This window comes from Onychostruthus taczanowskii, unplaced genomic scaffold (assembly GCF_017590055.1).
Source record: "Onychostruthus taczanowskii isolate IOZ18803 unplaced genomic scaffold, ASM1759005v1 scaffold21, whole genome shotgun sequence".
Classification (NCBI taxonomy): Eukaryota; Metazoa; Chordata; class Aves; order Passeriformes; family Passeridae; genus Onychostruthus; species Onychostruthus taczanowskii.
Genome location: NW_024499351.1, coordinates 203168 through 214369, shown reverse-complemented (window position 1 = coordinate 214369; position 11202 = coordinate 203168). Strand labels below are relative to the sequence as shown.

Genomic DNA, 11202 nt, shown 5'->3' with positions numbered 1-11202 from the left:
GCGCATGCGCGCTCGGGTGGGGGAGGCGGGCGGGCGTCTGAATGGGAACTGAGGCCTGAAATAGGAATTGGAGGAGTGAGTTGGAACAGGAGAGCATTTTCCTGGGAAAGCTGACTCCCCGTCCTGCTGTTGGTGCTGCAGGTGATCATCTGCCCGGTGGAAGTAAAGCCAGCGGGGCCTTTCTGTCCTGGCCTCTCCTGAGTGGGAGCAATCCTTGGAGGCATCCAGTATTGGAGGTGATATCCCCGGGCTCAGCTGGTGCGTAGCTGCCTCTGGAGTGCAGGCCAGTGCTTGTTTGTAGAGCGAAAACAACTAGGTTTGGTCTCCCTGCTTTCTAATAAACGAGCTGTGGCTGAAAGAAAGCAGTAGCTGAATGCAGTGGCACGAGCCATTCACACACAATCGCTGTAGTGCTGGAGAGGCTGAGTTGAGACTCCCAAAAAGAAGGGGAAAAAAGGAAGTAGCTCATTTGAGCCTGCAAAGTGTGACTGTCTCATTTTATACGCTTTATATTTTTTGTGTTAGCACTCACTAAACCGTTGCATGCTCGCGTTCACAAATTCCTAACAAATCACCAGATCAATGATTAGCAGCTTGTTTGGCTCATCCATGAGCGCTGCTGAAATGCAGCAGGTGTGGGGTGTTGGAATCAAGCTTCCCGCCGTGAAGGCGGCACGGCAAAGCTTGCCAAAAGCAGCTCAACAACCAGGGAACAAAAACTCCTTATTTTTATGCACAGAGCGTGCATCTACTCCTATTGACACACACGGAAGCACGGCCTGGCACGAGCAAGCTGTGCCAGCAGGAGCATCCCAGGAGCAAATCCAGCTCCAGGGGGGCCACACGGCCCCCGACTCCTTGTTTTGCGATCTGGCCTGCTGCGTGCCCGCCTCTGTGTCATCTATGTGCCTCCGCAGCTGCGAAACGCCGCACGGGAGCATTCGGTGCGTACCGGGACCGGGGAAGGCGCTGGGCGGCGGCAGGAAGCGGCGGTGCCGCCCGCCGCAGCTCCCAGGCGCCCTCGGCGGGAACGCGAACGGGAACTGGGGCCGGTGAGCGGGAGAGCGGCTTGGGGACCGGGGCTCTGCTGGGCTGTGCACGCTCTTCCTGCCGGCAAGGCATTCCCGGGGAACAAAGCGCCCTCCAGCCCTCTGTGCTGCGCCCGTCGCTCTGCGGCCTGGCTCGGGGGAAGGGCTGGGCTGGGAATGCTGGATGGTGGGAATAGAGTGAAACTGCACTTGGTGGTGCTCCGGCGCAGGGGATGAGCCGGGTGGATAGCGCTTATCCAAGGCGGTGGAAGGGCTCGGGCACCAGTGATGCGCCAGTGCACGAAACAAAGGCGCTGAACTTTTACCTCCAAGGTTTCGTAAGAAGGCAGAGCAATAGATGGAGTGTTGGATGCAACAGAAAGGCTCATTACCAGAACAGTGGGGTTTGAGGCTTTGCTGTGTGCCTTTAAAAACAAGTGGATTCCGTAGGGAATTACAGAAGTGCAGCTTTAGGCGAACCACTTGTGTGAATGTCTGCTTTTAAAAATAAAAAAAAAAAAATTTAAAAAAGAAAAAAAAAGGCAAATTTTGCTAAAGACAAATCTTTACATGGAGGCAAAGCCAGTCCTGACGCGAAGAGCAAAGCAAAAAGATTGACTGCATCTGCTGACTCATCTGGTTGTTTTCTAGGTCCTGGATGCAGGAAATATGAATGAGTGGCAGAGAAAAAGCCCTCTAGACTGGGAAACGTATGTGAACAAATTGGTGAAAGTTGTTGCAGTTGAGAAACACGAATATGAAGGATGGGTTTTAACAGTTGACCCAGTTTCTGCCACGTAAGTACCAAAGCTTTTATGAAAAGCAAGATTTTTAGGAGGAGAAAAGATTCCAAGGCTGAAGCAAACTTATTTGGAGCAAAAATGGCATGTTATCTTGTTAAGCTGCAACTTCTGCTGATGGCTGCAGCCTCTTTATCTTCTGGTCTGTACTTCCTGTGCACCTCATCTCTGGCTGAGCATGGGAAACTAAAAAGTCCTTGATTTAGAATAAGCACTGCTTAGCAACAACCAAAATATCAGGAATGTTATTCTCACTGTAAATTCAAAACTCAGCACTGTGCCAGCTTCTAGGAGAATTGCTAAAAAACCAGCTCTCTACCAGCTGAATGCATGTGTTCAAGGTGAAAGTTCAGAGCTTGCAGCCAAGGCTTCAGCAAACCCAGCTACTCATGCTAAGCAAGTAAAGCTAAGTGGACAACATATTAAATCACACAGTAGCATAATTCCAAGTGACTTACTCTGATTTAAAACTTATATATTAAGCTATACTATTACCTCTCAACAATCTATGTGTTAAAGATTGCTTGTGGTAATATACCAAACCCTGCTTTACAGAGCGCTGGAGTGTTTTCAGTGCTTTAGGTGTTGAAATCCTTAGCCTTTGTCTAGGGTACTTGCATTGATGCCTGGCTTTCCACTCCAGCCAGACACCCAGGAAGGTGTTGAGGCTTCTTTGGAGAGCAAGCAGGGAAAATCAGGGGCACTGGACAGAAAGTGGTACCACACATCTCTGGTATAGCAAAGTGAGTAACTTGAAAACAGGGTTTGAAAGGCAAAATGCACCAGGGAATGGGCAGAAATTTGCCTCCTTGCTGCCTGAGCTCTTTCATACCTTATTGGATGTGAGCTTGTCCCACATGAACACAGGCTGGAGGCTCAAAACTAAAACATTCAGCTTCTGATGTGTTTCAGAAGAACTGGTTGTTGCTTCAGCTCTGAAGTAACTCCAATAATCTCCTGAAGTTTCCTATCATTTTGCTAAGGATGGTGCATGCAGCTGTGAGTGATTCTGGTGATGGTCCAGGCTGAAATCAAGGCATATCTCACTGGACACACCGCCCCAAAAACGTCATTACTTCCACTAATGGTGGCAATAATTGGCTAGTGAAGTGCTGGCATCATGTTGTGGAATTTTCCTTCCCACAAGAAGAAGAAAATGGTTTCTGATGCTCTTTGTTGATATATGAGGGAGAGATCCTAGAAATATAGTCAGTTGCCTTCCTACTTGCATTTTAGGACTTCTGCAAGTGCCCCTGGGAAAACACCAGGCTTCTACAACGTGAGCCTGAGCCTTTTGTAGTGTGTTCTGTTGTATTTTCGTTTAATAAATTGGCATTAAAACAGTCATTAAATTGGCATTTTTAACAGTCATTAAAAATACTCTTTTGGCAATGATCAATAAATATGACTGTTTCATGAAAAGGTTCTGGTGTTGTTAGCTGCCTTCAGCATTCAAGGTGCTGTATGTATGAAGGTATCAGTTTCTGAATGTTGAAATGTTTTAGGTTCTTCAGTAGTGTTGGGAAAGCTGCACAAAAATATTCAGATTTCCAGACCTGACTTTAGTTTTTTGACGCAAAGTGTACATTAATATTCTGCTTCACAGTGTCTAGAGTGGTTTCAAATTCAAGACCAGCAATTCCCTGCAGATCCCCACATTTTTAGTATTTTAAGGGTACAGCAGCATGCTTGTCAAAGGAAAATGATGGGTGCTGGCTATTGCCTAAATACCTGGATTAGGCTGATGCTAATGAGCTCTTATCTCCAAAACCTTGGAAGCTGCTTCTCAGTCTTCAGTTAAGAACAGGAACTTACACAATCTTCTTTCCTTGACAGCATTGTCCTCGCAACATTCCCAGAGAACGAGAAAGGATCCTTATCGTTCGTCATGGGCCACGCTGTCCAGGAGGTGCAGATCCTGCAGGAAGGGGACAGCGACATGAAGCAGCGCCTCGCTCGCATCCTTGCACCCGAGGAAAGCCAAGCCTACAGCGCGGAGGAGCTGGAGGAGAGGAAGAACGCCTTGAAGACTTGGCTGGAGACAAACCACATCCCCGTGGGCGAGCAGGGGGAGCTGGGCAGGACGCTGAGCGTGGCGGGGGTGCTGACCATCGAGCCCCCGTACGGCCCCGAGCAGTGCAGCAGCACCAACGAGATCATCCTGTCCCGCGTGCAGGACCTGCTGCAGCGCTACCTGCAGCAACAGCACTGAGGGCCGCTGCAGCGCTGCCTGCAGCAACAGCGGCGCTGAAGGCCGCTGCAGCGCTGCCTGCAGCAACAGCACTGAGGGCCGCTGCAGCGCTGCCTGCAGCAACAGCACTGAGGGCCGCTGCAGCGCTGCCTGCAGCAACAGCGGCGCTGAGGGCCGCTGCAGCGCTGCCTGCAGCAACAGCACTGAGGGCCGCTGCAGCGCTGCCTGCAGCAACAGCGGCGCTGAGGGCCGCTGCAGCAACAGCACTGAGGCCTTTCGTCTCCTGGAGCGCTCCTGTTTTAGGAACCGTCCTGTTTTAGCAGCTCTCCTGGGTGTCAGTATTCACTGTTTGCAGAAATGCTTAGGGAAGGTTAGCATGCAAATAGCAGGTTTTAAAACCATTACCTGTCTATATTTGTTATTTTAGAGCAGCAGTGCTTGGAAAACCAGTGTTCTGTAAAAGGAAATGTGTTGCCATTGAGTAAGTTTGTGTTTTTTAATGCTCTGTTTCTAGTTTATGCCAACACATGATGCAGGAATCATTATGTGATTATTCCTGAGATTATTAATGCAGCAAGGAACGTTTAGAGGCCTCATTTATCTCAGTGTATTTATTTGGTCTGCATTATTAGGAGCTAATCACATTGGTGTGCTCAAATGCAGCTGAAAAGTCTGCCTAACCCTTGTTCCTTAAAGGCTCTCCTCATTTGTGCTGGGATTTACCTAAATTACTTTTCATCTGTCAGGTTTTTGTTGATTTTTTATTAAAAAATGTCTGCTGCACATCCACTACTGCATGGAAAGGTTGGGAGATACCAACACACAACAGCTCCAGCTGCATGTCAGATATGAGGGATAAACCAGGAGCTGAACACCCAAGGCTGGTTGGGATGGACGTGAGGTGTGAGCCATCACAAGAGATTTGGAGCAACTTGGGGATGCCTTGTTCCAAGGAAGGCACCACTCCTGGCTATAAAATAAGGCCCATGGCGTAAGCTCCTTCACCCTCAGCACAGGCAGAAGCCATGACGGGTCACGCATGAGGGATGCAAAACGCGACAAGTGGCTCTCGATTGGGTTCCCCGTCAGGAGCTCTCACTGGGGGCTGCCGGGGGCGAGCGTGTGCCCAGCAGGAGCGGGGGCGGCCCGCGCTCCTCACGTCCCCTCAGGCCCTCTGGGCCGCCATGGCCGCCGCGCGGGAACCGCCTCTCGCGGGAACCGCCTCTCGCGAGCCCCGCGCGCGCCGAGGCGCGGGCCCGCCCCGCCCCGCCCCCCGCGCGGCGCGCAGGCGCAGCGGCTGTTCCTCTATATAAGGGTCGCGCCTGCCCGGGCTCGCGCTGTCATCGGGAGGATGTCGCGATACGGGCGATATGGTGAGGACGGCGGGGAGCCTGGCGAGTCTCAGAGGCCCGGGAGGGTTTGTACTGTGGGCAGGGAGGCGAGGGGAAAGGTGGAGCGAGCGGCGGCGTTCGTGCCGCTCCGGCGGTGGGAGACGGTGATCGTTCCGTCAGGCGGCCGCTGAGGGTGGACGCTGGCGAAGGGCCGGGGCACGCCGGGCGCGCCCGCCGCGGCGGCGGGGTCTGTGGAAAGACCCCCGGGATGCTGAAGATGCTGTGCTTGGCCTCGACGGGAAGTACGTGCATGTTTGGAATTCCTTTGGGGGCCGCAGCCCTCGATCTGCCTACGCCACACCAGTCAGGGATTTCTCATGTTGGTTGTTGGGCGCAAGAGAGGAAGATACTCCTTTGGCTGATGGCTGCTGTGTCTTGCAGGATAATATGCGGCTCCAGGGTCAGGGTGGAAGTATCCACAGGGATGCCGCGCCGCTCCCGCTACGACCGGCCCCCTGCCCGGCGCCCCTTCGACCCCAACGACAGATGCTATGAGTGTGGTGAGAAAGGCCACTATGCCTATGACTGTCACCGCTATAGCCGGCGAAGGAGGAGCAGGTACGTGCGGGGCCGGGGCAGCCGCGTTGCTTCGCCAGCTCGCTTTTGTGTAGTTCTTGTTAGCAAAGAACACAATGTTACACCAGTTTTAACTCTAATTGTCGTAAGTCAACAGGTGTATATCACAAAATTTTTTTTTTTTGCTAATACATATAAAATGTTAATATTTTAATAATCAACCTGGTCAAAACCTTTCAGGTTTCTTCGTTTGAGTCAGTCGCCTTGATTCAGAATGTCACGAGCCTTAAGATTTCATGCTGAGGCGCCTTGCAAATCCGACACTTAAGATCCTCCTAGACCTTGAGGTGATCAGCATAAGAGGCCAGATCCCCTCGAGCCATCTACACGTAGCTTCACCTTATTCTTTAAGGGCAGAAAATTTGAGACGGTGACCGCCGTAACAGTAAATTTGGCTTTCAATTGGGGCCCCCCTCCGGTTTAGAAAGAGGAACACCAGATTGACCACATTCCCACCTAGAAAAATCTTCTTGCGTCAATCAAGCCTCACCCTGGCTCATTGGGCTGTCAGTTTGATCGTCGTTAGATTGAAGAGAACACCTACCTAGATGCAGCGCTCGCCTATAGATACTTCTAGATCGTCTAGATCTGCTAGACCTTGGGCCAAAGAGGGTCGACCTGCAAACTTGCAAGGTTTATTTTAAATACGCATTACAGTGTTTTCTATTCTAATGTAATTCTGCAATGTAATTCAGCTTTTAACATTTTTCTAGGTAGTAAAAATGCTCAAGACAAGTAGGCCCAGACATTTTTCCAACTGACAGATGCTAGTGGTGTGTTTTTGTTGTTTTGTTTGGTTTGGTTTTTGGTTTTTCTTTTTTTGTTTTATTTTTAAATCCTCTTTTTAGTTGTCTGAAAAAAGTTTTGACTTCAGCAGGGCCTCACAGGTGCTGGGTGCTGCAGCTGTCTGCTGATACCTGTTTTTTCTAACCTCAACCCAGGTCCCGGTCCAGATCCCGCTCGAGGTCCCGAGGAAGAAGGTATTCCCGGTCATGCAGCCGCAGCCGTGGTAGGAGGTAGGGCTCTGCCTTCTGTGTTTTCATTCCCATTTCTTCCTCTCTGGGCCCCTCCTTCCTTTTCTGTAGTTGTTGTGAAAAGTACCTTGCAGTGATGGGTTGGTTTTTGCTTTGTTGTGTAGATCCAGGTCGGCTTCCTACCGCAGGTCCCGGTCGATGTCTCCTCGTAGATACAGATCGTTCTCACCCCGCAGGTCCCGCTCTGGCTCTCTGAGAAGGTCAAGGTACGTGGTTGCTGTTAAACCCACAGCATTGGTGAAGGGCACATAACGTGGAGCTGAAATACCAAGTGCCTGTATATATATTTATAGCATCAGTAAGTTTGTTTTGCCGTCCATGTGTTGGTAGGAACCTTTGTTGTGTGACATGCATAAGAGCTACTTGAATACTTTCCTTAAAATTTTAGCTTACAGTTTTGGAACCGTTGTTTCTGAGATTTTATTTTTTTCTTTCTAACATTGTACCAAAGTTACAGCCTTGCTCTATGGTTAAGGTTTCCAAATTCAGCTTCAAATGTGCAGGGTGTAATTGCTTAGCCCAGTAAGACAGTGGAACTCACTTTACCTGCATGGCACCTGACCAAAGGTGCCACAGCCTTCTGATAATAAAAATTACTTCTGCAAAACCAAGTCCAACAAAGTTCTCAGTGTTCTGGGACACTTACAAGAACTTGTTTCTGTCTTACCTGTATGAAGCATGTGGTAGTAGAGCTTCCATTGTTTTTTTTTTTCCCAGATCTAGGTCCAGATCACGCTCCAGGTCCCGGTCTGTTGTATGGCCTCGCAGCAGGTGAGACACTTGGATTAATTCAGACCAGTAATGGTTTTGGTGTGTTGTTTGGTTGTGGTGGTGTGTTGTTTGTTTTGGGGGTTTTTTTCCCCTTTCCTGGGGGAATTTGTCTGGAAGCACTTAGAAGGCTGTCCACCAGAGCAATATTTGCACTCAATAATTTATGCCTTTTCACAGACAAAAGTAGTGATGTACAATTTAAGGTCTGTGGAGAGAATTAAAAAAAAAAATAATTCATGTAGTAAATTGAGGATGGTTTTGTGTGCTGTGCTGCCTTCTACTTAGCAGTGGAAGAGATGCTCATGCTGCTGAGTACCAGGTCTGGGTGGTTGTGAGCATTCTCATCTTCAGTAACTGATCCTGTAAAAAGCTCTTTGTTATGAGATGGTTGTGAGCATTCTCATCTTCAGTAACTGTGATCCTGTAAAAAGTTCCTTGTTACGAGGGGGGAAATGGGCCAGACAGTGGCTCAGGATAGTGAGCAGGAAGGTTTCAAAGCAGTGGCATGTAACATTTTGTGTAACATTTTGTTTAACATGTGCCAGCAGTGTCCTTGTAGTATTTCTGTGAGTTAATAGGCCACGTAAAGGTGAATATTTATTACCCTTCAAAAACAGTTTGGAGCAGAAATAGAGTGATAGTATTTTGCTTTTTTGGCCAGGCTTATTGAAGGGAGCATTCTGATGTTGAGTGATAGCTTGAATTGTGACACTCAAGGAAGACTTTTTAAAGTAACAGCAAATATTTGAGTTGATAAAGTCACGTAACAAATGTGGGAGGAAAGTTTCACTGTTCAAGTAGATCTTAATTCCTGAGATAAACTGGGAATAGTTTACTCATTAGTAACCAGATACTGGTGCAAGTTCTATATTATGCTTGAATAAAATTGGCATTGGGAACTCGAGCTGAAGAATGCACCAGCTCTTCAGCACACACACTTGTGGCTGATTGCAGACTCCTAAGTGCTGTTAAAATAGTTTCTAAGATGACACTTCAAACTGTTCTTCCCTTTCTAGAAGGGATACTTGCAGGTAGGAGGGAAGCGTGGGAGTCTGGTCTGGTGTTTTGTGGAACTGGCAGAAGCTTTGCTGGGGAGCTTCCTGTGCTTGCACTTGTGCCTTCTGATGGGTGGGGTCTCTGCAGGAAGAGCTGAGGGATTCCCTTGGAAGGTCCTGGGGAAGGCCTGCAGCACAGGGCCTTCCCTCTGGTTGGTGCTGCTGCGTGGGGTGAATTTGCTGTTGCTGGTGTAGCTAACTCTCCGTGTGTTTGCATGCCCACTGGCTGCTTTGCTGAGCTTTATTTTTCTCCTGTTGTAGGTCTGAGTCTCATGGTAGATCTAAATCTGGCTTACCTGCTAAAAGGTGAGCGTTCAAACACAAGTACCACTCAGTTGGTTTTGGTTGGTGGGGTTTTTTGTGGGGTTCTTTGTTTTTCTTCCTCATGATTCAAAATCTCTGTTTGGACTGGTATTTCAGTTGCATTTTTCATACACTTTGGGTTTTTTTTGAATAGCTGATTTTTTTGTGGGACAGTAGGCAATTCTTCCAGGATTTTGCATACGGATGTTTTACACTCATTATTACAAAAAAAAACCAACTTTTGACAGGATTTGGGGCATGTTTTCTCCTACCTTTGTTCTTAAGTGTCTGTAGTTCTCCCTCTCCCTAACTCTGCTCGATTCACTGCTCCTGCTTTGCAGGGTTACTGTGATTTACAGCAGCTTTGAAGCTGTGTGTTGCTCTTTTCCCAAGGGCTCTGGCTTCCAGCATTTTTCCTTCTCACCTGCAGCTTCTTGCTTAAAGTACCTGGGTACACTTGATACCAGCAGTGATTGCATTGAACAGCATCAAATTGTTCTGATTTAAAATGGTCAGAAGTGGTTACTGAGAGCACCCAAGTGACTGGTTGGTTTGTTTGTTTGTTTGTTTTTAAACAGCCGCTCAAAGTCCAGATCACCATCTCCAAAGAGAAGGTAGGAATGTCCTAAAACTGGAGTCTGTCCTGTGGTTCAATAGCACTTAAGCTGGGGCGGTTCCTAGAGGAGTTTACTTGGGCAAGGATAAAAGCTCAGGGTTTTTACTTGCCTAAATCTGAACTATGAGGAGATGAACTGTTTATGGGCATTTCCTGCTGCTGGTAGTCAGAATGTCATGATACAGCTAAGGAATTAGAATAGCTGCTGCTAAAGAAACCTTTGGTGAAATGTTTCTGAGGAATTTAGAATCTAGGGAACAAGTGAGTAATGTAAGGTGTGGAGCAAGCCAGTGAAGTGGTGTAGGATTAAATTCCTGCCTGGTGACTCCTGCAGGCTTGGGAGTTGCACAGCTGCCAAGCTGTGCTGTGCTCCACGAAGGAAGAAGTTTTCCTGTGTTACCAGAGAGAAGCATGTGCTGGAATTGAGATTTCTGAGCAGGCTTGATGTCTCAGCTCTCTTAATTAGTCTTCAGCTTTCAAGCTTAAAGCAGTTTTTAAGGTGAAGTATAAAATACAACACTTCTTTCGTTTGGGAACTGCAAATGCAAATAGGGGCAGAACTCCAGAGGAAGCCTAGGGTAGCATGCAGTTTCTGTTGGTTTTGCCATAGGAGTTGTTCTTAATGTTTGTTGTCTTTTTTTCCTTTCAGTCACTCACCATCAGGAAGCCCTTGAAGGAAAGAAAGTCCTAAAAGAATGGGTTCAAATTTAAGAAGTTTAGTAAAAAAATTATTTTGTTTACATTATAAGGGATTTTGTGATGTAAGGGCTTAGTCCTAGAAGGCTGTTTCTATTGACTAGCAATTGGCATGAATCTCTGTATTCTAAAAGTCTTGTTAGCAGACTAATACCAAACTCTTTTGTTGTGTTTGTGTTCTGTGATCTGAAAATGTTGGGCTTTTTTTTTTTTATTGGTGCATTGAAATAAATTTCATTTCTAACTAAGAAATCAGTTGTGCTGACCCTGCAGTTCATAGTTGGGATGGGGAAGCAGGCAGTGTGCTGCCCCGGGGGAAAAGCAGCGGGCAGGTTGGGACAGGCACGTGTGCCTTCTGTGTCCCTGGGCAGCACCAGCTAGAGGGAAAAGGTGCCAGTGCCAGATGCCTCTTGTGTGTATGCTGTATGTCCAGGTGTACCTTTCTTAGGAAGTTTGAGGGGTTTGTGGAGATCATGGGTCCTGCAGGTTGTGTTCAAGTAGCAGGATCCGTGGGGAATTGAGAGCTCAAGTTCCCCGTGTGTGCCTGGTTCCGTCCTGGCAGTGAAGCGTGCCCAGGGAAGGGCCTTGCTGCTGTGCTGATCTCTGGTTGCTTTGGGAAACCAGCCTAACCCCATCCCACCACGGATGGGTTACTGAGTTAATAAAATAGTTTGGGATTTTTGCCAGTTTGCTTTATCTTTGCAGCTGATAATGGCTGTTACCAGAATAGCAAGGAAATTT

General features: G+C 48.0%; 2 protein-coding genes across 4 annotated transcripts; both read left to right on the top strand.

The window, feature by feature from the left end:
* The first annotated feature begins 19 nt into the window (after positions 1-19).
* GEMIN6 (gem nuclear organelle associated protein 6) lies at positions 20-4338 on the top strand. Of its 3 annotated transcripts, XM_041404241.1 has the most exons (4): positions 20-258; positions 740-944; positions 1680-1825; positions 3665-4338. In XM_041404241.1, the coding sequence occupies exons 3-4, from the start codon at positions 1698-1700 to the stop codon at positions 4038-4040; spliced, it is 504 nt and encodes a 167-aa protein (XP_041260175.1). In that variant the 5' UTR covers positions 20-258; positions 740-944; positions 1680-1697; the 3' UTR covers positions 4041-4338. The 3 variants fall into 3 exon arrangements, with proteins under 3 accessions (XP_041260175.1, XP_041260173.1, XP_041260174.1); XM_041404239.1 differs by lacking the exon at positions 740-944 and having other exon boundaries at positions 21-258; XM_041404240.1 differs by lacking the exon at positions 20-258 and having other exon boundaries at positions 942-1052.
* Positions 4339-5607: 1269 nt separating this feature from the next.
* LOC121335772 (serine/arginine-rich splicing factor 7-like) lies at positions 5608-10713 on the top strand. Its single transcript, XM_041404230.1, has 8 exons — positions 5608-5652; positions 5792-5968; positions 6928-7002; positions 7125-7226; positions 7738-7791; positions 9108-9152; positions 9728-9763; positions 10415-10713. Exons 2-8 carry the CDS (start codon positions 5835-5837, stop codon positions 10437-10439), a joined length of 471 nt encoding a protein of 156 aa, XP_041260164.1. The 5' UTR covers positions 5608-5652; positions 5792-5834; the 3' UTR covers positions 10440-10713.
* The last annotated feature ends 489 nt before the right edge of the window (positions 10714-11202 follow it).

Bases quoted from the DNA above. Each gene is read 5' to 3' on its own strand.
- GEMIN6 (XM_041404241.1), top strand. From the start codon at position 1,698: ATGAATGAGTGGCAGAGAAAAAGCCCTCTAGACTGGGAAACGTATGTG. The intron at 1,826-3,664 runs GTAAGTACCAAA...TTTCCTTGACAG, and splicing joins GTTGACCCAGTTTCTGCCAC to CATTGTCCTCGCAACATTCC.
- LOC121335772 (XM_041404230.1), top strand. From the start codon at position 5,835: ATGCCGCGCCGCTCCCGCTACGACCGGCCCCCTGCCCGGCGCCCCTTC. The intron at 9,153-9,727 runs GTGAGCGTTCAA...GTTTTTAAACAG, and splicing joins TCTGGCTTACCTGCTAAAAG to CCGCTCAAAGTCCAGATCAC. The intron at 9,764-10,414 runs GTAGGAATGTCC...TTTTCCTTTCAG, and splicing joins TCACCATCTCCAAAGAGAAG to TCACTCACCATCAGGAAGCC.